The sequence below is a fragment of the Pristiophorus japonicus genome, chromosome 16, assembly GCF_044704955.1.
Source record: "Pristiophorus japonicus isolate sPriJap1 chromosome 16, sPriJap1.hap1, whole genome shotgun sequence".
Lineage (NCBI taxonomy): Eukaryota > Metazoa > Chordata > Chondrichthyes > Pristiophoridae > Pristiophorus > Pristiophorus japonicus.
In genome coordinates this window covers 30,309,316-30,334,369 of record NC_091992.1, presented here as the reverse complement: position 1 = coordinate 30,334,369, position 25,054 = coordinate 30,309,316, and the positions used below count along the sequence as shown (strand labels likewise).

Genomic DNA, 25,054 nt, shown 5'->3' with positions numbered 1-25,054 from the left:
TGTTATTCCACATGAGATTCAGTGTATAGGACAGGTGCTACACAAAGCATTCAAAGTCACAGAAGAACCGCAAGCTTGTCATGAGACATTAGGTATGCACTCTGCTAAATTAACCAAAGTGGCAGATACGATTGACATCTGGGACAACTCTGAACACCATCATTTGGAGAATGTCCTAATCAAAGAAAAGCACCAGCACCATCTGGCTGCCTATTGCAAGTTTCTATTTTTCTCATGTTGGACCCAAATCAGGGTTTCACATATGGCTAAAAATAAGCTGGAAGTGAGATGTGGGACTTTCTGAAACGGGAACAATTAACTGTCTGCAAGATACTCATGGAGCAGCATAAACCCCACCCCCCTTCCCAAAGAATAAACATTTGTTGGGAAAATGTTAATCGTCGACTCGGAAAGCTGTGCATCATTTAACATTACCTTGAACTTCCGCATAGATTGGTAGAGCCTGCCCAGGTTTCCATAGTGCTTTGCTGTCTGCACATTGAACTCTCCAAAGGCTTTCTTGGCTAACTGGAGCGAAGAAAGATGCAAATCATGGGCCTCCTGAAGAAGCCGTTGCTCAGTTTCCTTGTTATGACAGTCAATAGCAATCTCCTCAAGTATAAGTGCTGCAAAATAAAGAAGTGACAAAATCAACCTACCAACACATTTCAAAAAGGACATGACTAATGATAATAGTCCTGAGAATTCATAAATCATGAAGATTGAAAGTAATAGTCTACCAGACAGACTGCAGAGTTTTAAGATGGCAGCTCACCACCACCCCTGAATGATTAAAAAATAAACAAGGTCAGATATCAAGTCTTAGATTATGAATATTAGATGGTTCCAATATTCAGATAGAAATTAAGTAAAAAAATTCTGCTTCTCTTCCCTACCTGAAAAACGATACCTGTTTAATCCTACCCACTTGAAACTCTCGCCCATTCTGGAATGAATGTTTCGAAATCAGGATTCGTTTTTTATGCCTAATTGAAGCCAGCTATATCACAGTAAACAATACAATACGATATTCAGAAGTAAATGGAAATACATGCAATAGAACCAATCATGATTGGTTGTATTATAATTAGTCACTATATACTCATGAGTTGCCTACTACATTTCAGCATTTAGAAAAGAGAGAAGATTGGATCTATGTTTAGATGCTCTGTGACTCATGTAGACATCTGCTAAACCACACCAGCTTGTCACCATATTGATACTTCTCTTCCAAATGAAAAGTTAGATGCTGAAAATAAGGAAATGGTAGACATGTTGAGTAATTACTTTACTGGATGGGGCTCACCAAAATTATCAAAATAACAGTAAAGAAGAAATTAATGGCACTGAAGTGTGACAAATCCCCAGGACAGATGGTTTGCATCCCAGGTTTTTAAAGGAAGTAGGTGCGAACATTGCAGATGTCCTAACTATAATCTTCAAAAGTTCTCTTGATTGAGGAACCGTTCAGTTCGATTAGAAAAGTGCATGTCACTCAGCTGTTTAAGAAAGGTGAGGGGGAAACAAGGGAATTATAAAACAGTTAGCGTAACATCACTTGTCTAGAAATTACTAGTATCTATAATTAAGGATAGAGTGACTGAACACCTTGAACATTTTCAACTGATCAGAGAGAGCCATCATGAATTTGTAAAGGATAGGCCAGTCCTGATGAAGAGATTACTAAAGTAGCAGACAGGGGAATGTTTATGGATATTATTTGTATGGACTTCCAGGAGGCATTTGATAAATTCCCTCATAAGAGTTGAAGCTTATGGAATGGAAGACAAATTATTGACCTGGTTAGGAAATTGGATGAATGGCAGGAGACAGAGCGTAGGTATAATGGGCTGGTACTCTAATTGGTAGGATGTGACTCGTGGCGTACCAAATGGATCTTTTTTGGGGCCTCAATTATTGTGTGATTGGATAGAGAGCCACATATCCAAGTTTGACACAAAGATAGGCGGCATTGTAAGCAGTGTAAATGAAAGCATAAAATTACAAAGAGATATTAATAGATTAAGTGAACGGGCAAAATTGTGGCAAATGGATTTCAAAGTAGGAAAGTGTGAGGTCATCCATTGTGGACCTAAAAAAGGATAGATTAGAGTGCTTTCTAAATGGTGAAAAGCTAGGTACAGTGAAGATTCAGAGACTTAGAGGTCCATGTACATAGATTGTTAAAATGTCATGGACACGTACAGAAAATAATCAAAAAGTGGGGCAGGGGGGGGGGGTAAAAGTTATGTTACAGCTATATAAAGGTCTAGTTAGACCAACCCTGGAATAGTGTGTTCAGATCTGGGTACCACACCTTAGGAAGGATATATTGGCCTTGGAGGGAATGCAGCGTAGAGTTACCAGAATGATACCTGGACTCCAAGGGTTAAATTACAAGGAGATATTCCACAAACTAGGATTGTATAACCTGAAATTTAGAAGATTAAGGGGTGATTTGATCAAAATTTCAAAGATATTAAGGGGAACTGATAGGGTGGATAGAGAGCAATTATTTCCACTGATTGGGGAGTCTAGGACTAAGGGACATAACCTAAAGATTAGAGACAGATCTTTCAAAGTGAAGTTACGAAACACTTCTACACACAAAGTAGATGTTTGTAACACTCTTCTGCAAACAGCAGTTGATGCTAGGTCAGTTGTTAATTCTAAATCAGAGATTGATATTTTTGTTAACCAAAGGTATTAAGGGATATGGGGTCACAGATCAGCCATGATCTCACTGAATGGCAGAACAAGTTCAAGGAGCTAAATGGCCTACTCCTGTTCCTAATTCTTATACATTCTCTAGCTTAGATTATTCCAGTAACAAATTGCTAGGTTTTAACGCTCAATATTCAGTTAGTCACCCTTCCAGGTTCCTAAGGTCAACCATTTGAAGGGAGTGAATTCTGTATTGTAAAACAGAATCAATTTGCTAGAAGTGAACATTTTTCAACTTTACTCTCAAACCTCTCATATCAAGAATATGACATAGTAGAGCTAGGTCTACATTTCATCAACTACACAAGTTTTGCACATTGATTTCCTGCCATTTCAACTGCTCAGTCTCTACCCAATTACTCTCAAATTGCTAGCAGTGAATATCTGCTCAATTAAGAGTACTCAAATTTATTTACAATTACAGATTTGTGCAGTAACACATATTCCAAGATAAAATATAAGACCCACAAGACTACCCAGTCTCTCAAACTAATTTATTTTAAAATGTTATTAAAACCAAATGAGAGTTTCAGTACTGTGCCATCATGCATTAATGCCATTAAGTGCTGGACATAAGTTTATGCCCAAGATTCACACACCTCAAATACCTGATCTCAGTTCCATTACTGTGCACAAGTGATGAGTGGAGACTCACCAGCTAAGTTTTAGTGAACTGCTGAGGGCGACACACCAATGTTCCCCCGAAGGTGCACGGCTGTGCACCAATCTCGTAATCCCATGAAGGCTGCTCACCAGCTCCTGCCGCTAGAAGAGATTTTTACTTTCCCAAATTATTTGCAGAGAGCCCTCAACTCCTATTTTGAAGTCTAGCAGCAATACCAAATGGCAAAACTAGGTGTGTCTGGAATACATGATCCCATTTAAAAATGTACTTACTCACTTTTTAAAAAAAGTTCCCGTTATCGTCGCAAAATATGCAATATTCTGGTGTACATTTTCTCAGAGCATGGAGGTTTTTCTCCGTTTTGCAATTTTTCTCTAATTGCATGAACTAGCTTTATCTACGGCTCCTCACTCTACTATTTAAAAAAAAGCACACCAGAAACCCAAGCATGACGAATTTGGGCTTCTTGTGTGCTAGAGTGAAAGTGAAAGAGAGAGAATGAGTGTCTATATTTGTTTTTGGGAAGAGGTACATAAAAGATTCAAACTATGACAGGTTTAACTGTGGATCAGTGTTAGTTTAAGGAGGTGGGTTTATTTATTATATAAACAGGCTCATAAATTTGACCTTATTAAATGTCAAGCTGTACCCTTTTTGACCATCACTATGTCAGCAAAGTCTGATGAGGATTTATTGCTCTTTATGATGCATAGGTGGATTATTTGCAAATACTTTGGGCTGGAAATTCCCCAACCTTCCGTCGTGTTTTTCGGCGGTATTTTGCCTTTATCGGCGGAAAACAGTGCGGCGGGAAATTCCCTGACGTCTTACGCCAGCGGTTTTGAAATACCGCTGGGGAGCGGACTGCTGGCGTGCAAGACTGGAAAAAGCGCTTTCACCCGATATTTGGCTCAGCGGTGATCCATAGATAGGGCCAAAAAAAACGCAGAGGAAAAACGTGCATTGCAACCCTTGGAACGGCAGTAGGTATGAAGACCTGCAAAAAAGATAAGTTAAAGTTTTTATTTTAAAATTCTTTTGCAGCGATTCGCTAGAAAAGGGTCTTGTGAATGTTTTGTGATTTTTTTTGAATTTTGTGTGTTTTCTCCTCCTCCTTAGGCCCTGGAGAAAAGTTGCACAAAATTCGCGGTTTGCGCCACGAATCCTTGTGCAACGCTGATTTTTCCCGCTTGGCGGATTTTCCCCTAAATGTTGGACCTCGAAATCATAGCGGAGTCATAGTGGTACTTTTGTCAGAAAAAAAACGCTATGACCCAAAAACAAATTTCCAACCCTTTGTTTTATAACTTGGAGTATAAACCACAAAGACCAGAAGTGGAAGGGGAGAAAATACCATACCCCCTGGTACTTTTCATACATGTCAAATAAATTTCAATCACAACTGACAAGTAAATTAATGTTGTTTCTGCTTGTGAGCTGATGCCTGAGCTCCTGCTCAATCCGGCAATGCACTCAATGCATTACAATGGGATGGTCGGAATTGGTTGTGGTTAAATAAGCGATGAGGATACAAGTGGATTTAATTTCTCGCTTGACTGATTTTCAGAGATGCACACATCCATCAAGAGACAAAAACAAAGACCCAGCAAGCAACTGGTTTAGAGGCCGCGCTGTCGTCGGTAAATAGAGGCCGCGCTGTCGTCGGTAAAAGATCCTCACCGGCCGGAGGGGGAAGAGGGGGTGGCCGTGGACTAATCCACAACACCCAGTCGCCTTCTGTCCACCTCAGCCACCAGTCGCCGCAACGCACCTTCGGTCGCGAAGGCCCATTTGCTCAACTCACTCGGAGAAAATGACCCGCCTCCTGACATTACGTAGGGCGGGGTCAGGTATGGCGGATGCTCAGTCTTGAAGCCAGGCCTTGGCGGACTGCACCGAATGACCTGGCAAGCCTGATACAGCCTGCAGGCCGTATTTTGCTGGTCCACAGGGATAAAGAAAACGCTGTAACTATTTGTACTGCACTTATTTTTTTTTTTTAAACAGACAGGTGTCTGTCCAGCAACCACCCCCTTTGCCTGTACTGCACTTTTTTGACCGACAGGCGACAAACCGCTCCCCGTCAAGCTCTCTCTCCCCCCTCCCCCCACCCCCCCCAGCCGAATCATTCCATGAATGTGGTGTCGAGAAGCAGTACCTGAGGCTCCGACTCTCTCCCCGATGGCGGCGAGGTGTGGGGGGGAGGCCTGATGGTGGTGTAGTGGGGCTCGGCCGAGAGCAACCAGTGTGGGCCCAATAGCGAGAGAGGCGCTGGGAGAGTCAGAGGGGAGGAAAGAGAGAGAGAGGGGCTGGGGTGGGGGGGAAGAAGAGAGAGAGGTGCTGGGGGGTATGGTGGGGGGAGGAGAGAGAAAGAGAGACGGGGGGGGGGGGGGGGGGGAGGAGAAAGATGGATCACGTTCTTCCAACCCCCGTTGGAGTGGATGATATTCAGAAGTCACGACACTGCCACTATTCATTTCATATCCAATAAACCTGCTAACATTCCGTACACAATGCCTGCTCCATCAATGGTGGAGGGTGGGGGGGGATGTACTTGGACTGGGGTAAGCACTTCAGCTGGCCTTTGCTGTCTTCTGGGGAGCTCTGTCCTCTGTCGCCTCATGAAGTCAAAGTGGATCGAGTTACAATTTGCAAAGTCAGTGAGACCTTGAGATGGGCGGTTCCAATTACACATTCCTGTTAAACTTCAGGGTGTGGCTTATCCTCCAAGGGGACCAATCAGAAACAAAGAGTGGAGCATGTGGGCCATTTTTGCAGTGCAAATAAGCACATCCTAAAAAAAATTCTTAAGGTTGCTCTTGTGCACCACCAAGTGGTTGCTGCAGGAGTAGTCTTGGCAGAGGCCTTTGAGCAGGTTGTCTATCCCATCAGTGCATTAGTGCTTGGCCCATCCAGGGAGTATACAATCTCAAAGCACTCAGAAAAAAGTTAAATAGAGAAAATCATACTTTAAGAAGTCTGTTCTTTAGTATTCTATTTTGAAGTCTGTTTTACTATTAATTTTCCTTCTAAATGTAATTGTTAATTTAGTGTTCTATGTAATATTTGAGAACACACACTGGACTTGCATATTCTTTGGCGCCAATTACCAAAACAGGCTACTCTTCAAATTTAAAAGAGAAACACTGAAACTTTGCTATAACATAATTAAAAATATTGTTCCTGTAGATTAAACTATACATGTACAGTTCAAATAGATAAGTAGAAGGTACGCAACACTCAAATGTCAAATGTATCAAGTCATAAAATTTGATCAAATAGTGAATTTTAACATTGCAAACCTTTAACTCTTTTAGAGGAAGCCAACAATAAGTGGTCTTCAGGGAGGATATGAGTGATGATGTCTATGGCACGCTCAGCATGGAATCTGTAGAGGAAAAAGTACATTCCGAACTTTAAAAAAAAAAGGCAGAATGTTGCTTGTGCCAGGGCAGTAGGCCTTCAAACATAGTAATCAAGTAATTCCAAAGTTGTTCATTTTGTTTTGCACTGGTAGGAGGAGGTGAAGTGTGTGCTTGGGGGTGGGGGGGGGGGGGGGGGGGTGGGGAAAGAGGTGAGAAAGAGGAAGGAAGAAAGATCAATTCATCCAGTTCATGGTGGATGTGGACCCACACAACAAATATATAATAAAAATGATATCCGCTATCATCAGAAGTTCTAGTAGAACAAAATGTGGACAGATTGATCTCCGGTTTAAAATATTCTGTTACTCACATCTGAAGAATAGTGAAGAAACATTCTGAATGACATTACCATTTCTTATATATTTATAAAGTGACTTTAAAAATACTGAAAATATGCAATAGGAATAGTTTCCTATTTTGATTTACATATATTAAATTAGATAAAGCTCCAAAAAGCATTTTTGAATTACCATTTTAATAAAAACAGAAAACATTACTGATACAGTTAACTGATCAACTTACAGTGCATTATCAAACTTCCCAGAACTATACTGGTGTACGTAAGAGGAATAAGCCAGGTCCTCATGAGCTGTTGCTACATGGATGTTCTTGCCTCCAAATACTGACTGCCGGATATCGAGTGCTGTCTAAGAAGCAAAATATTGTTCAGAGTTAAAGTTTAAAATTATTAACTTGGATCAGCTGCAGGTGCCACATACTTGTAAAATCTGTCACACATTAGCTTCTTATAATTAGTTATTTTGAGTCCTCTATGTCTGTCTACTAGTGAAGTAATTTGCACAATCAAGACCATTTTTAATCCATGTATTTGCTTAAGTGCAAGATCACGAATAGTAACACTTAAATCAGGGCGTCATTTGTTTAAAATTAAAAAAAATCACCCTGTGTAGGAGAAGTCTCACAGCTACCGTTATAGTGTCAAGAGTTTTATTAGCCAAGATATAATTCCTTCCTTTGCCAGAGCAGCATTGTTCTTGCACTCTTCTATATTAACATTTCATTAGCTAGCATGTGCCTTGAGCAGGAGAATTTATTTTTCAATGACACCAGTATTCACCTGGAGCCATTCAACAGAACAGGTCAAGAGCTACAATGAGACAAAATGCATCGGATGCACTAAAGAAAAAATTCAAAAACTTTCTGGGAGAAAAAAAATGCTGCTAAAGTGGCAAACTACCTTTCCTTCCCAGCTCACCAAAGAAAGTATGTGATTGGAATCTTCCAGCCTGGTTATGGGGAGTGTGTGTAGGAGGGAAGGATTGTCAACAGGAACAAGGACACTGGCTTTCTTTCTCAGGCTGTGGCCTCCCCCTCCAGGGAGACTGTAGCAGAACCAGCATAATGACGATGACAACTTGCATTTATACAACACCTTTAACATAGAAAATGCCCTAAAACATTTTACACTAGCATGAGAAAAAACAGATGCTGAACTGGGGAAGAAATATTACTTGAGGACCAAAAACCTTCCAAAGAGGTGAGTTTTGAATCAGGAAAGGAATGCGCCAAGGAGGAAGGGATTTAGATACGGAATTCTGGAGCATAGGACCGAGGCAGCTGGAGGTATAACCACCAATGGAAAGTGGGATGTCGGAGTTAAAGACGCAGTAGGCTTGGGGGGGGGGAAGGGAGATGGGGGATTGAAAAAGGGGAGTAGTTGGAGTGAGGCCATAAAGGGATTTAAACACAAGAATGACTATTGGCTGGCACAGACATGAATGGCTTTCTTCTATGCTGTAAACTTCTATGATCCTATTTAAAGTTGAATAGTGATAATTTGAGGTATTGAGTCCCTGGAGTCAAATGTAGGGATGCAAGGACAGGGATGATAAGCAAAGAGAACTTGGTGTGAGCTCAAAAATGGGCAACAGAGTTTTGGATGAGCTGAATTATTATGGAGACTGAAGGATGGGAGGCTAGCCACAAGAGCATAGAAATAATGGAGTCTGCAGGTGGATAAAAGCATGTATTAAGAGTTCAGGGCTGATGATCAGAGGTATATGTGAAGGCAATGTTACTGAGTAAGAAAAAGGCACTCTATAGTGAAGAAGCTCATGGTTGAACATGCCGAAGTTACAAATAATTTGGTTTAGTCCGAAATAGTGAACAGGAAGGATTGTATCAGTAGTAAAGGTACGGTGTTTGTAGCAGGGCCAAAGATGTTATCTTTGGTCTTCCTAATGTTTAGCTACAGGAAATTACAGCTCATCCAAGACTGCATGTTGGACAAACAGTCGTATAATAATGGCATGGATTTTGCGTTCAGTAACAAAGTGACGGCGCTTGCCGCTGCCCTCGAGGAAAGCTGCCCACAAAGATCTAGCGATCTCTGGCATCGATTTTACCTCTCCCGATGTTAATTTGAATCTGACCAGGGGATCGCCAGCTTCCAACAGTCATCTCATTAAGCTGGCTAAGCAGCCAATCACATTGAAGAGTTCTCAGACAGCAAGCCAGGAAGTAAAATGCAAAGATTTTCGTTCACTTTTTAATCATTTTACGGAGCAAAATAAGGATTGGGAAATACACATGAAATTACGGTAGGAACTGAAATATCATAACTTTAAAAAATGTTAAAAACCATGACATTTTTATCATAATGGAACAATTTGACATTCCACAAATATAAAGTTAGTTTTTCAGGGCCAGAACGGTTTTTCAGCAGTAATTATGACTCAGTACACCATTAAAAACCCAGTTACACCTCATTCAACAAACCGATATTCCAGTGTAAAAGGGGATGTTTTCTTCAGTTCAGTGATTACAATCGATTGCCGGCTCTGGGGAGTTCAACAGCACACCCTGCGGAGGAGCATGGAATTATTGACAGCAACTTCTGGACTTCCACGTTTAACTGCACATGTGTACTCCAGATGTTGCTGTCAGATTCACAGCTGTAATGATGGAGAATTACAACTGCAAATTCCAGGCCAACATGCTTCCCATTTACAAATGCAAGAACATGCTTGAGAGAACAATAATTTGAAGTGCACTTTAAGTGATAAACTAATAATTTTCCAACATACCTGATAAATAGCCACAGATTGACAAATATTATCTACGTTCAGCAAGTAAAATCCATAATCTAAGAGGGTATCAGAGTATTTGGGATGTTTAGATCCAAAATGTTCCCTGAAAACAAAATATCAAATTTCTGTAGTAAATAGTCAATCATGTACTATCATATTTCAGACACTTTTCCATTACATTGTAAAACTTTAAGTCCTCTCCTTAAATAAAGGGTGAATGCTGTCAACACTACCTTGTTAAATTGTCTTTTCCCAAACCCTATAGAAAACATAGAATGATCAGCCATGATCTTATTGAATGGTGGTGCAGGCGCGAAGGGCCGAATGGCCTACTCCTGCACCTATTTTCTATGTTTGTGTTTCTAACATGATATGCCAACTGTGTGGCAAAAGTTCATTTTTCACTCATATCTCTCCCTTTCTGTTGAGCTTATTTTGTTCGTTGTCATCACATTGGTACCAAAGTAAAGATTGGAACAGAAATGTCTTAATTTTGGCTCAGTTGTTACTGTGCACAACATCAAAATGAGTGTGGTGGAAAGGAACTGTACAGAAGGAACTGACAATAGCAAAAGTAAAATCCAAACTTGGTGGTTAAAATACACATCAGCCTGCCCATAATAAACAAGATAAATTTATACTTCAATCAAAATTAAACTTAATAGAAAGCCTGTAATTTAAGGCATTACATTCTTTGTGAATTACTATATTGTAACTTACCGTGCTAAATACACTGCATGTTTTATTAACTGCTCTGCCTTCTTGAATTCCCGCTTCACTACACAGGCCTATAAAACAAAAATAATTACATTCCAAATAACTTAATCTTAATGACCTGAATATAATTGAGAGTGAACAAATGATGCAATTCAACAATCAAAATACAAATTACCCTGCTGGAGTAATGTTGAGAATTCATTATTATATATTTCTCAAATTCTTCTGCAGGAATTGAGTCTTTTGCTTCTACTATACAGTCGCCAGCAGCAGCTTTTGCAGGTTGCAATAAAAGGCTTCAAAATGACCCAGAATTATCTATACTTTAAACATGTTATATTTTTTAAAAATCACTGAAGATGCTGGGCACCAATCAATAATGAAAAATAATTGAATTTTCACCATGCTTTAGATTAGGAATGGCACCCAACTGTTCACAAGACGAAAATTCCAATTGTTCATTTAGTTTTTTAGCGAGATGGCACCAGCAAAATAAAACAATTGTACCCTTTCTTCCAAACAGGTCATGAATTGTGCAAAGTAGATTTGACTATAAAAAGAGATTTAAAAAAAATCTTTGGAGGTATTATATACAGCACATACAAGGACAGAAATAAACACTAAACTGTCGGGAAAACTATTTGTAACTGAAGTAGAATGAGTGGGAGAGAAGGCATGGCACTAAAAAAGGATATTTGGATATGGTCAATATATTCTACTATATCAATACAGGTACTACAACACCTACATAATTTCAAAGATCTCCTCAATCGAGACTCTACCATTGACTCTAGTGTTCTCGACTCCATCCCGCAGCATGCTACACGCCACCACCTCAGTAAAACCCCAACACTACACGAGGTAGAAAAAAACCATAAGACAGCTCAAGAACAACAGGGCTACAGGAGCGGATGGAATCCCTGCTGAGGCACTGAAGTATGGCGAAAAGGCACTACTGGTGCGAATACATGACCTCATCTCTCTCATCTGGAGGGAGGAGAGCATGCCGGGAGATCTCAGAGATGCAGTGATCGTGACCATCTTTAAAAAGGGGGATAAGTCCGACTGCGGAAACTACAGAGGAATCAGCCACTGGGAAAGTCGTTGCTAGAGTCCTCCTCAACCGTCTTCTCCCTGTGGCTGAGGAGCTCCTCCCGGAGTCACAGTGCGGATTTCGTCCCGTATGGGGCACAATGGGCATGATTTTTGCAGCGCGACAGCGGCAGGAAAAATACAGGGAACAGCACCAGCCTTTATACATGGCCTTCTTCGACCTTACAAAGGCCTTTGACACTGTCAACAGCGAGGGTCTATGGAGCGTCCTCCTCAGTTTCGGATGCCCCTGAAAGTTTGTCACCATCCTCCACCTGCTCCACAACGACATACAGGCCATGATCCTTACCAACGGATCCATTACAGATCCAATCCACATCCGGACTGGGGAAAAACAGAGCTGCGTCATCGCCCCAACCCTCTTCTCAATCTTCCTTGTTGCCATGCTCCACCTCAGTCAACAAGCTCCCCGCTGGAGTGGAACTAAACTACAGAACCAGTGGGAACCTGTTCAACCTTCGCCGCCTCCAGGTCAGGTCCAAGACCACCCCAACCTCCGTCGTCGAGCTACAGTACGTGGACGACGCCTGCATCTGCGCACATAGAGGCTGAACTCCAGGACAGTCGACGTATTTACTGAGGCGTACGAAAGCATGGGCCTTACGCGAAACAGCCGTAAGACAAAGGTCCTCCACCAGTCTGTCCTCGCCACATAGCACTGCCCCCCAATCATCAAGATCCACGGCGTGGCCCTGAACAACGTGAGCCATCTCCCATACCTCGGGAGCCTCTTATCAACAAGAGCAGACATTGACGGCGAGATTCAACACTGCCTCCAGTGCGTCAATGCAGCCTTCGACCGCCCGAGGAAAAGACCAGGCCCTCAAAGCTGCCACTAAGCTCATGATCTACAGGGCTGTAATAATACCCGCCCTCCTGTATGGCTCAGAGACATGGACCATGTACAGTAGACACCTCAAGTCGCTGGAGAAATACCACCAACGATGCCTCCGCAAGATCCTACAAATCCCCTGGGAGGACAGATGCACCAATATTAGCGTCCTCGACCAGGCCAACATCCCCAGCATTGAAGCACTGACCACACTTGATCAGCTCCGTTGGGCAGGCCACATCGTTCGCATGCCAGACACGAGACTCCCAAAGCAAGCGCTCTACTCGGAACTCCTTCTTGGCAAACGAGCCAAAGGGGGGGCAGAGGAAACGTCACAGGGACACCCTCAAAGCCTCCCTGATAAAAGTGCAACATCCCCACTGACATCTGGGAGTCCCTGGTCAAAGACCGCCCTAAGTGGAGGAAGTGCATCCGGGAGGGCGCTGAACACCGAGTCTCATCGTCGAGAGCATGCAGAAATCAAGCGCAGGCAGCGGAAAGAGCGTGCGGCAAACCTGTCCCACCCACCCTTTCCCTCAATGACTCTGTCCCACCTGTGACAGGGACTGTGATTCTCGTATTGGACTGTTCAGCCACCAAAGAACTCATGCTAAGAGTGGAAGCAAGTCTTCCTCTATTCCGAGGGACTGCCCACGATTTGATGATGAATTTGCCAAGATTAAATTTCTTCCTGAACCAAAGATAATTGAACAAAACAATAGACAGTCCATTACTACAGAAAGATGTTAAAGGCACTATATTTCACAATTCAACGCCAACTGGCAATTTTCCATTGTTGATATTCATTTGGTCCCAAGCAACTCATGGATCCGCTTGTTCCATTGGGTGACTGTTTCTATCTATACTTATCCCCATTACTGCCAGTTACATGTGGAGTTTTTTCTTGAAGGAATTAAAAAATAATAATTGCCTTTTCTGGGAATCTACTGTACCATTGTCCCCTGCAGGAAGAAAACAACTCTCTTGTTTTGTGCAAGTGTTGGTAATGTCTGAACCTAGTTCTGTGCTCAAAGCTAAGTTTAAGAACCTGTTTAGCTCCACAATAGCTATACTAAACTATGTTCCACAACTCCAGTGACATTTATTCTGTTTCAGCACACCATCGCAAACTACCAACTTTCAAGTTTGATCAAAATGGAGGAAGACTTGGTTACCCTGCCATTTTTGATGGTAATGAGCGAAAAGGAAATGCAACAAAATGCAATTATGCAACTTCACTTGAGCTCAGCTGATGAACTATATGGTAACTGGACAGATGCAGTAAACTAACCACATCGAACACTACGAGATCTGGGTCGGATTAGTTAGATTAAGAGCACACGGCCCTACCAACTTTGAGGAATGTACATTACAATTTAATTTTAAGAAACAAAGGCTCAGCATAACTTTAATACATTATAATTTTTGACAATCACTATTATTTTTTTCTAGATAATTTCAAAATGCTACCCCATAAAACAAATTACTCACTTTTGAAGCTTGCCTCAAAACATCAACCGCTACTTTCACTGGCAAGCCAACTGTGATTTCCTTCATGGCTTCTACACACCATTTATAAGCCTACAAAAATAATTGCATTGTAATTGCATACCTTTAAACATGATATACAACACCCTTTATCAATTTTTTAATCTACTGCAGTAATGTAGCAGGTTGCACATAATTAAGGTTATGCTACAATAATTGTCCCCGTTTCGTTAGGTGGATGATACACGAGCAACCCAGTGTATACTTGACCCATAAACAAAAACATGCAAATCTCCATGGTAAACATATTGGTTAAAAATTATACCACGTCTCTTGATTGAGACGAGACTGTTCTTAACCTTGAACGTATGGAATCAATTCTTTGACCTTCCCCGGAAGTTGGCACAGTACTTGTCAGAAACAAAATCTACATCAGCTAGGAGAAGCTGATCACAGCTGTCTGCTTCTACATCATTTAAAACAAGTCGGAGAACAATTTTCTGTGAAAATAAACTTAGGCCAAAGACAATGCAATACTGTAATGGGTGAGAAAAAACTTCATAATTTCAGGAGAAGCATGAACTTGGAACTGCATTTCATCCACAATTACTTTTGAAGTGCTTTGGGACGTCCTGAAGATCTAAGAGGCACTTTATAAATTTAAGTTAATGTTTCTTTCTTGGATATGCACATTTGTATTTTGATAAATGATTAGTGTCAGCCTTTGCTCAGTTGGGTGCACTCTCACCTCGGAGTCAGAAGGTTGCTCAGGAACTTGAGCAAATAATCTTGGCTGACATTTCAGTGCAGCACTGAGAGATTGCTGCAATGTTGGAGGTCCTGTCTTTCTAATGAGGTGTTAAAACCTTGTGAACTTGACCCTGTCTGGCCCTTCAAATGGATGTAAAAAATACCAGGGTACTATTCGAATAAGAACAGGGGAGTTTTCCCAGTGCCCCGGCCAACATCTATCCCTCAACCAATATCACTATTAGTTAATCTCTCATCGCATTGCTGTTTGTGGAACCTTGCTGTGTGCAAATTGGCTACACGTTTCCCTATGTTACAACACTGACTACGTTTCAAAATTAGTTGGCCGTGAATCACTTTGCGCCATCCTGAGGACGTGAAAGCAAGCTTTCTTTCAAGTATTTTGCAAATCAAAGTTGTCTTTGGAGGTTTGCTTCTATAACCTTCAAACAAAATTTGCAAATCTGCATCCTATTTGTTGATGCTGCTACCCAACGCACTATAGTGAAAGATACTGTGGTGCTACAAATCTGCTACAGTGAATGGTTTGACCAGAGTGCTGAAAATAAGGAACAATGAATATCTAATTTTGTATTCATTTTCTCTCCTCCCCTGAACGTAGTAACTCATACTGCTGTGTCGAAGGAACCTGCAATCCTCAAGTAACTTGCCCAAGTAGGTTTTTTCATGTGCAACCCTGAACAGTGAGCATCTGCAGGCTATTCAAACACGAGAAACATCACAGCTGAGCCAGATGTTGTACTCACACGTTGTAACAGAAGCAAGCTTTTCGGAGTCACCCGAGAGAAATTAGTAAGGTGAAATCTCAGTTAATTTTCACCTTACTATCCCAAGGTACCAGGATCAATTTTTATGTACTCACTTACTGCATAGATTGAAATCAGCTAACGAAGCACAAACTGCAGACTGAACCTGGTGTAGTATGATACCACACAATACTGTACATATAGTTATGAGTTCTGATAGGAATTTTGAACAGTCCGAATGTTCATCCACAAACATGTCCACTAATCAGACATTATTCATTCAAAATGAAAAGGAAAAAAAAGGTATAATAGTAGGCTGTACATCTGAGAAGAGCCACATATACGCCACTCATTGTCTCCAGTGATTGTTTTTTCCACTGCACACAACTTACCTCATCATAATGACTTTTAGCGAACAGTAATGCACAGAGCTCTCCAAAGAGTGCTGCTTTGTTTGCCTGGTGACCATGTTTTGCCAGTTTATCAATGTAGGTTTGAGCTAGTTTGTAGGTCTCTTCTCCCAAGTGGTACTTACAATTTCCATTGCGCACATGGAGTAACCTTAAAAACAAATACATTAGAATTAGAAAGAATGGCAACACAAGTGATCTAATCCAAAACCAATACTGTTATTTCCCACAGCAACCATTTTCAATGCTTTTCACCAAAGGTTACTTTTTGGAGACTTTGCCCCGGAATTTCCTCGTGATTTTCGGCACAACATTAGTGCAACAATGTGTTGCGCTGAAAATTACAATGAAATTTGCATGTATGTGACTTACACTAGAACCTCGATAAATGAAAAATTCCTCAATCAGGACTTAAAGAAAGCAGATAGTATATATTATGCACTCTCCTTGAGCTCCGATTGTTTAGACCGATTTCACGCCGGTTTTTATGTTCCAGCAAACATTAATGAGATCCTCAGGAAATTTTCAATGTAAGTTGTCGTTGGCTGGTTGACATATACATGTCGAAGTAAGTTGAAGTGATGAAACTCTGGCCTTATATTACTGTTGCAAAATTTGGGATTTTGCACGTTATATAATCTTGATCTCTGTGTCATTTGCCATCATGCATTCCTAGAGTTCTGGAGTAACCCCTTTACTGCCTAATCAAATACAGAATCCATGCTGCAGACACCATCTACTGTAATACTGTGGTGTGTTCTGCTGCCTTTATGAAGGACAGACTGTAAAGCACTTGAGTGAAATTGGCACGATTGCAAACCATCAAACTGGTTTATTTTACATGAATAAACAGTACACAATTTTCATTGTACAGCTTTTCACTCCAGGTAAGACAAAGTTTTAATAAAACTGTACTGACTCTCAATGTGAAAGACCATTTTAAAATGAGCTGGCCCTTTTTTTCCTGTAACAGGCTGCTCACCTTCGCGCTACCATGGTTGGGTGCGGGGTGTGGGGGGAGAAGAGAAAAAGCATTTAAAAAGGAATGAATGAAAAAGAACAAATGAACTTCTGATCTTTCACTCCGTGTGGTCATGGGCAAGGTGGCTAAGGTGTCAGCCACAGATGGCTCCAAATTGCCTCACCCAGATAACTATGGGGACTCCACATGCTTTTCATTTTTCAATTAAGCCAGAGTGACCATCTATCAACACTAAATGAAAACTATCTTTGCTGATGGGCTAGAATGCTTTATGTACCCCCACTCTAGCCCATGACCTTCTGCAGCCAGGAGCCTGGAATTTCCTGATCTTGAACACTCTCCCCACACACACTTTAAAATTGTCAGTTTAAAAACAAAATCAAGTCAACTATAGGTTACTGAACAGAACTAGTAAAAACAATTGGCTAAGGATGACATTGAGAATCTGTAAAACAATCCAAGACTGCAAAACATACAGCTCAAGATCAAGGCTTTTTACCAGAATTAAATAGTGCAAATGTGCTTTCAAAATCATATTAAAAATGCCATCTACCTGTAACACATTAGTATTGTATTTACAAAAATCATATGTTGAGCAGTCCACAAATATTGAAATATACATCAGCAACAGATTTCAACCTTATTGACCGTTACCCTTAATAAAGTAGTGATTATGGTTTAGGTTTTCCTCCAATGCTTGTAACTCACAGCAACAAGCAATTTCTACAAGCAGACTGAATCTCCGATGAATTGAAACCCGCACCTTTGTGTGTGCTATGGGAACAATTACTCCTCAACTAGGGTACACTGTACCAAATACCACATGGGATATCAAGCTGAGACAGGATTTAGCCAAAGTGGATTGGAAACAGTTACTTGAAGGTAAATCAGTGTCAAGAGCAGTGGGAGGCATTCAAGGAGGAGATCCAGAGGGTTCAGACCAAATATGTGCCCTTAAAGAAAAAGGGTGGGACTAATAAATCTAGAGCCTCCTGGATGTCTGGGACATACAGGGTAGGATAAAAAAAAAGGGAGGCTTATGACAGATACCGAGGGCTCAATATTGCAGAATCTTTAGGAGTATAGAAAGTGCAGGTGTGCAATTAAAAAGGATATTAGGAAAGCAGAGAGAGAGCATGAAAAATTCTTGACAAGTAAAATCAAGGAAAACCCAAAGATGTTCTATAAATATATTTAGAGTAAGAAGATAACTAAAGAAACCAGATCAGCCATAAATGACAGAGCAGGCTCGAGGGGCCAGGTGGCCTACTCCTGCTCCTATTTCTTATGTTATTATGAAAGGGTAGGGCCTATTTAAGATCTTAATGGCAATCTGTGTGTGGAGGCAGGAGATGTGGGTAGGGTTCTTAATGAATACTTTGCGTCTGTTTTCACAAAGGAGAGGGGCAAAGTAGACATTGCTATCAGGGAGAAGGAGTGTGAAATATTACGTGAAATAAATAGAGAGAGAGAGGAAGTATTTAGGAGTTTAGCAGCTTTGAAAGTGGATAAATCCCCAGACCCGGATGAAATGCATCCCAGGCTGTTTACTGAAGCAAGAGGAAATAGCAGAGGCCCTGACCAGCATTTCCAATCCTCTTTGGCTTCAGGTGTGGTGCCAGAGGACTGGAGGACTGCTAATGTGGTACCTTTGTTTAAAAAGGGAGAAAGGGATAGACCAAGTAATTAAAGGCCAGTCAGCCTAACCTCGGTGGTGGGAAAATTATTGAAAAGAATTCTGAGGGACAGGATAAATCTTAATTGAGAAAGACACGGATTAATCAAGGATAGTCGGCACGGATTTGTTAAGGGAAGGTCGTGTCTAACAAATTTGGTTGAATTTTTTGAGGAGGGTAGATGAGGGTGGTGCGTTTGATGTAGTGTATATGAATTTTAGCAAGGCCTTTGATAAGGTTGATGGGTGTTTTTATGACTGGAAGGCTGTTTCCAGTGGGTTCCACAGGGCTCAGTACTAGGTCCCTTGCTTTTTGTGGTGTACATCAATGAACTAGACTTGAATATAGAGGGTACGATTAAGAAGTTTGCAGATGATACTAAAATCAGCTGCGTGGTTGATAATGAAGAAAGCTGTCGACTGCAGGAAGATATCAATAAACTGGTCAGATGGGCAGAACAGTGGCAGATGGAATTCAATCTGGAGAAGTGTGAGGTAATGCATTTGGGGAGGGCTAACAAAGAAAGGGAATACACATTAAATGGTAAGACACTGAGAAGTGTAGAGGAACAAAGTGTCCTTGGAGTGCATGTCCACAGATCCCTGAAGGTAGCAGGCCAGGTACACAAAAGGTGGTTAAGAAGGCATGTGGAATATTTGCCTTTATTAGCCGAGGTATAGAATACAAGAGCAGGGGAGTTATGATTGAACTGTATAAAACGCTAGTTAGGCCACAGCTAGAGTACTGCGTGCAGCTCTGGTCACATTACAGGAAAGATGTGATTGCACTAGAGAGGGCATAGAGGAGATTAACGAGGATGTTGCCAGTAGAGAATCTTAGTTATGAGGAATGATTGGATGGGCTGGGTTTGTTTTCCTTGGAGCAGAGGAAGCTGAGGCAGACTTTATTGAGGTGTATAAAATTATGAGGGGCCTGGATAAAGTGGATAGAAAGGACCTATTTCCCTTAGCAGAGGGGGCAAAAACCAGGGGGCATAGATTTAAAGTAATTGGTAGAAAGTTTAGAGGGAATTTGAAGGGAAACGTCTTCATCCAGAGGAGTGTGGGGGTCTGGAACTCACTGTGTAAAAGGGTGGTAGAGGCAGAAACCCTCACCACATTTAAAAACTACTTGGATGTGCACTTGAAGTGCCGTAACCTACAGGGCTACAGACCAAAAGCTGGAAAGTGGGATTAGGTAGGATAGCTCTTTGTTGGCTGGCACGGACACGATGGGCCGAAATGGCCCCCCCTTCTGTGCTGTAACTTTCTACGATTCCATGATCAACTATGATCTCTTTTCTACTGCAAAAGGCAGTAAATACTGTTCGGTCAGACTATTACATCCAGGCTAAAACTAATCGATTATACAAGGGGCAAGATAACAATACAATAAAAAAATCATAAAGGTAGAATTAGTGTACGTGGGATTAAAATATCCCACATAGAATATACCTTACACAGATCACTATGCAATAAGGCTTTTGCATGAAAAACACAATTTCTACGTTGGTCCAAAAGCGCATACATCAATTCCAGAAACAGAACCAAAGTGAAGTTGGCACTATATATCACTAACCAAAATGCTTGAAGAATACAATTCATCAAGTTCAAAAATACAATAGTCGATGCTCGTGTTGCATGCTAATGGCAAGATCTTATTCATAATTTAAACAACATGCATTTTGAACTTCTAGAATATACTTCATAATAGCTTAGCCATTTAAGATGTTAATGTATCGGTCAGTAAACTCTCAGTAATTGCCACCCTTCCTAAATCTGATTGGCATGGGCTAAAGTCTACAAATAGAATACCCATTAACCTTTAAACGGACTAATAATTTGATTAGCCCCCAAGAACCAAACTGCTGCATCTTGGTGAATTTTCAGATCAAACTACCTATACCTTGCAAACAGCTGGGCTCCAGTCTCTAGTCTGAAATTTAGTAAGGAAAGAACTTCCCTCTGAACTCCACCAATTTTTGAAATTGATTTATCCTGCATATGTATATCTGTTTTTTTTAAAAACACAGAAATCGTCCAAATCATGCTTCCCAATTAACTTACAAATGAAAAGCTGTCTGGATACTTTTATAGAATATGTACATCGTTCATTCTTTGAAGTCATGAGTTTAGATTAATCAACAGATGATGATTTTGTTGGTACAGCTGTAGATTTAATTGTGATTGCAATGCTTTTCATATTCATGCTATAATGACATCTCCAATATCCAATTTTTAAAAAAATCCAAACCGGACGCTCTGAGGTTCCCTCTTCTGTTACAATTTTGAGTGTCTCAAGATGACAGAGGAAAGGAATTGTAAATAATGTCCCGGATTTTGCGGTCAGCGGTGAACGAACGGCAACTAGCCGTTCAATACATTTACACTTTTTTGCATTAGAACTTGCAAAGTTAGAAATCCAAAATAGGGTGCCTTCTACAGGGGGTTCTGGGACCTACGTGAATAGGGCAAGCAACTGTGTATCTTTAGATTCAAAAATCCTTACTGGGATACACAATCTGACCAGGAAGTGTCAATTGGAATAGTTCATTCTATGCCAAATCATGTACAGAAAGTAAAATAAAGAGAGAGAGGTAAAGATGGATGGAATTAAGAGAGACATAGAGAGAGAGAGAGAGAGAGAGAGAGAGAGAGAGAAGAGACAGTAAGTAAAAATTAAAAAATAACTTATTTACATTTTTAAAAATCTCCAACAATAATTAAGATCAAAAGGAATGAGACTCCACACTTGTAAAAGTTAATTTTCAGTGCCAGAGAGGTTGCTTGTCAGTAATTAACACTCATCACGCCATTAAAAATGTTCTTACATTTGAATAGACAGCCGTAACTTTTTCTGGCAAGTTTAGCGTGTATCTATCATGCAAATACCCCAACCTCACGCCCTTCCATGTATTTGAATGTCGAGTCTCTTGGCGAGATACTGTTATAGCAAAGCTTCTGGAGGAGCAGGGCAACTTGGGACAGCAACTTTCTGATTTCTGTGTTTAACTGTGCATGTGCGGTCGCAGGAAGTTGCTGTATAATTTACTCTTTAATAATTTGAACCCTGATAGCTTCACCGTTATTTTACCATCACAAAATCCAGGCCATTACAGAACATAAGAAATAGGAGCAGGAGTAGGCCATTTTGGCCCCTCGAGCCTGCTCCTCCATTCAATAACATCATGGCAGATCTGATCCTGGTCTCAACTCTACTTGCCCGCCCGCTCCCCATAACCTTCGACTTCCTTATCATTCAAAAATTTGTCTAGCTTCACCTTAAATATATTCAAAGACCTAGCCTCCTGGGGTATAGAATTCCAAAGATTCACAACCCTCTCAGAGAAGAAATTCCTCCTCATTTCTGTTTTAAATGGGCGACCCCCTATTCTGAAATTATGCCTTAGTTCTAGATTTCCCCACAAGGGGAAATATCCTCTCTGCATCTACCCTGTCAAGACCCCTCAGAATCTTATATGTTTCAATAAGATCACCTCTCATTCTTCTAAACTCCAATGAGTATAGGCTCAACTTGCTCAACCTTTCTCCATATGACAACCTCTTCATCTCAGGAATCAACCTCATGAACCTTCTCTTAACTGCCTCCAAGGCAAGTATATCCTTCCTCAAATAAGGAGACCAAAACTGTACACAGTACTCCAGGCGTGGTCTTACCAATGCCCTGTACAGTTGGAGCAGGACATCCCTGCTTTTATACTCCACCCCCCTTGAAATAAAGGCCAACATTCCATTTGCCTTCCTGATTACTTGCTGTACCTGCATGCTAACTTTTTGTGTTTCCACGTACAAGAACCCCCAGATCCTTCTGTACTGCAGCATTTTATAATCTCTCCCCATTTAAATAGTAATTTGCTTTTTTATTTTTCCCAGCAAAGTGGATAACCTCACATGTTCCCACATTATACCCCATCTGCCAAATTTTTGCCCACTTACTGAGCCTATCTATATCCCTTTGTAGATTATTTGCATCCTCCTCGCAACTTGCTTTCCCACCTATCTTTGTATCATCAACAAATTTGGCTACACTCGGTCCCTTCATCCAAGTCATTAATACAAATTGTAAATAGTTGAGGTGCTCACACTGATTCCTGTGTCACCCCACTAGTTACAGTATGCCAACCTGAAAATGACCCATTTATCCCGACTCTCTGATTTCTGTTAGTTAGACAATCCTCTATACACACAAATCTATTACTCCCAACCCCGTGAGCTCTTATCTTGTGCAGTAACCTTTTATGTGGCACCTTATCAAATGCTTTCTGGAAATCCAAATACACAACACCTACCGGTTCCCCTTTATCCACACTGCTCGTTACATCCTCAAAGAACTCCAGCAAATTTGTCAAACATGATTTCCCTTTCATAAAACCATGCTGACTCTGCTTGACTGCATGATGATTTTCTAAATGTCCAGCTACTACTTCCTTAATGATGGACTCCAGCATTTTCCCAATGACAGATGTTAGGCTAACTGGTCTATAGTTTCCTGCTTTCTGTCTCCCTCCTTTCTTAAAAAGGGGCATTACATTTGCGATTTTCCAGTCCACTGGGGCTTCTCCAGAATCCAGGGAATTTTGGTAGATTACAGCCAATGCATCCACTATCTCTGCAGCCATTTCTTTTAAGACCCTAGGATGCAGGCCATCAGATCCAGGGTACTTGTCCACCTTTAGTTCCATTAGTTTGCCGAATACTTTATCTCTAGTGATCGTGATTGTTTTAAGTCTTCCCCCCGTCCTTATAACCCCTTAATTATCCATTATGGGGGTGTTTTTAGTGTCTTCTACCGTGAAGACTGATACAAAATATTTGTTCAAAGTCTAAGTCTCTGCCATTTTCCTGTTACCCATTATTAATTCCCCAGTCTCATCCTCTAAGGGACCAATATTTACTTTAGCTACTCGCTTCCTTTTTATATACCTGTAGAAGCTCTTACTGTCTGTTTTAATATTTCTTGCCAGTTTACTTTCAGATGCTATCTTCTCTGTTGTTAAGTTGTCCTTTGCTGGGTTCTAAAAAATTCCCAATCCTCCGGCCTTCTAAAGATCTTCACAACTTTGTATGCTTTTGTTTTCAATTTGATACCATCATTTACTTCCTTAGTTAGCCAGGGATGGTTTATCCTTTTCTTAGAGACTTGCTGTTTCTCAATGAAATATATCTTTGTTGAGAGTTATGAAATATCTCCTTAAATGTTTTCCACTGTTTTTCTACAGTCTTACCTTTTAATATATTTTCCCAGTCCACTTTAACCAACTCTGCCTTCAAACCTTTGTAATTACCTTTATTTAAATTCAGGACACTAGTTTGAGATAGCTTTCTCACCCGCAAACTGAATTTGAAATTCTACCATGCTACCATTGTCTGCAGGTTCTGTGCATTTGGCCTGTTGCTTCATAGATTGGAACATATAGTAGGTCACATTATTTACAATTATCAAGTTATTTATAGTGTGTTGGTTCTGTAATCCTACTGTACAAGTAAAAACTTAGAGCAGTCTTGATTGGAGGCGAAGTTCTAAATTTTCAAGAGAGTTTGTCATTTCCCCCTGCAAAATGAATCACTGCAATTTGGTGCAAAACTTTAAAAGAAAATGCTTGTTTGAATTCCATCCCCCAGAATACTGTGCACAACAAACAGTTGGGATGCAAAGTGACACAGCAAATTGAAGTACTAATATTCAGATACAAATTGAGATACAGGTGCAGCGTCGAGAATCTGGAGTTCCGGAATCTGGACCGATTGGTGGCAGGGTATTCCGGAATCCGGACCCGGCAACCTCGGGGCCCCGCCGCTGCCCGACTTTGGGCCTCGCCGCCGCTCGCCTCGCTGCCCCTCACCTCGGGGCCTCCTCGCCGGCCCGCCCGAACAGCGACTCGGTGGGGCCCCGCCCGACGTTAATACCTCGTCGGTGAGGCCAGCCTGCCCGACAACCTCCTCGGCAGGGCTGACCTGCCGACGACAACCTCAGCGGAATCGACCCGATAGGGCCCCGGCCAGCCCAATTACCTTCTCGGCAGGGCCAGACGACCCGAGCAGCTCCTCGGTGGGAATTCCAGCGCACCCCCCCCACCACCTCTTTCTGACGTTCCAAAATCCGAAAATACCCAAACCTGGGCTCGGGTGTTTTGGATTCGTGACGTTAGAAAGCAAATCGAAAGTCCAGAAAAGCCTAGAATCCGGAATGACCTTGGGTTCCGGATTTTAGCCGCTGCACCTGTATTACAAATTCAACCCAAAATTGTCACTTTCTGATCTAAGTTGCATTTTGTAAGGAGGGTGGAGAAAAGAAAGAGAATTAGATGGGCAAATACAGTCAGGTTGACCATGCTGGTGAAGAGCATATAGTAAAAGAGGTCTGCAAGGAAGCCATCTGCACAGCATCAAAGGACCAGGGACATAGAAACATAGAAAGTAGGTGCAGGAGTAGGCCATTCGGCCCTTTGAGGCTGCACCACCATTCAATATGATC

General features: G+C 41.3%; 1 protein-coding gene across 1 annotated transcript in view; it reads right to left on the bottom strand.

The window, feature by feature from the left end:
- appbp2 (amyloid beta precursor protein (cytoplasmic tail) binding protein 2) overlaps positions 1–25,054 on the bottom strand; it is a 95,844-nt gene that overhangs the window by 4,050 nt on the left and 66,740 nt on the right. Inside the window, exons 5-11 of the mRNA XM_070857167.1 lie at positions 15,884–16,052; positions 13,978–14,067; positions 10,545–10,612; positions 9,822–9,927; positions 7,297–7,421; positions 6,652–6,737; positions 436–626 (exon numbers count right to left, since the gene is read on the bottom strand). Of these exons, the coding sequence (XP_070713268.1) occupies positions 436–626; positions 6,652–6,737; positions 7,297–7,421; positions 9,822–9,927; positions 10,545–10,612; positions 13,978–14,067; positions 15,884–16,052 (835 nt within the window). The remainder of the gene's footprint in view (positions 1–435; positions 627–6,651; positions 6,738–7,296; positions 7,422–9,821; positions 9,928–10,544; positions 10,613–13,977; positions 14,068–15,883; positions 16,053–25,054) is intronic.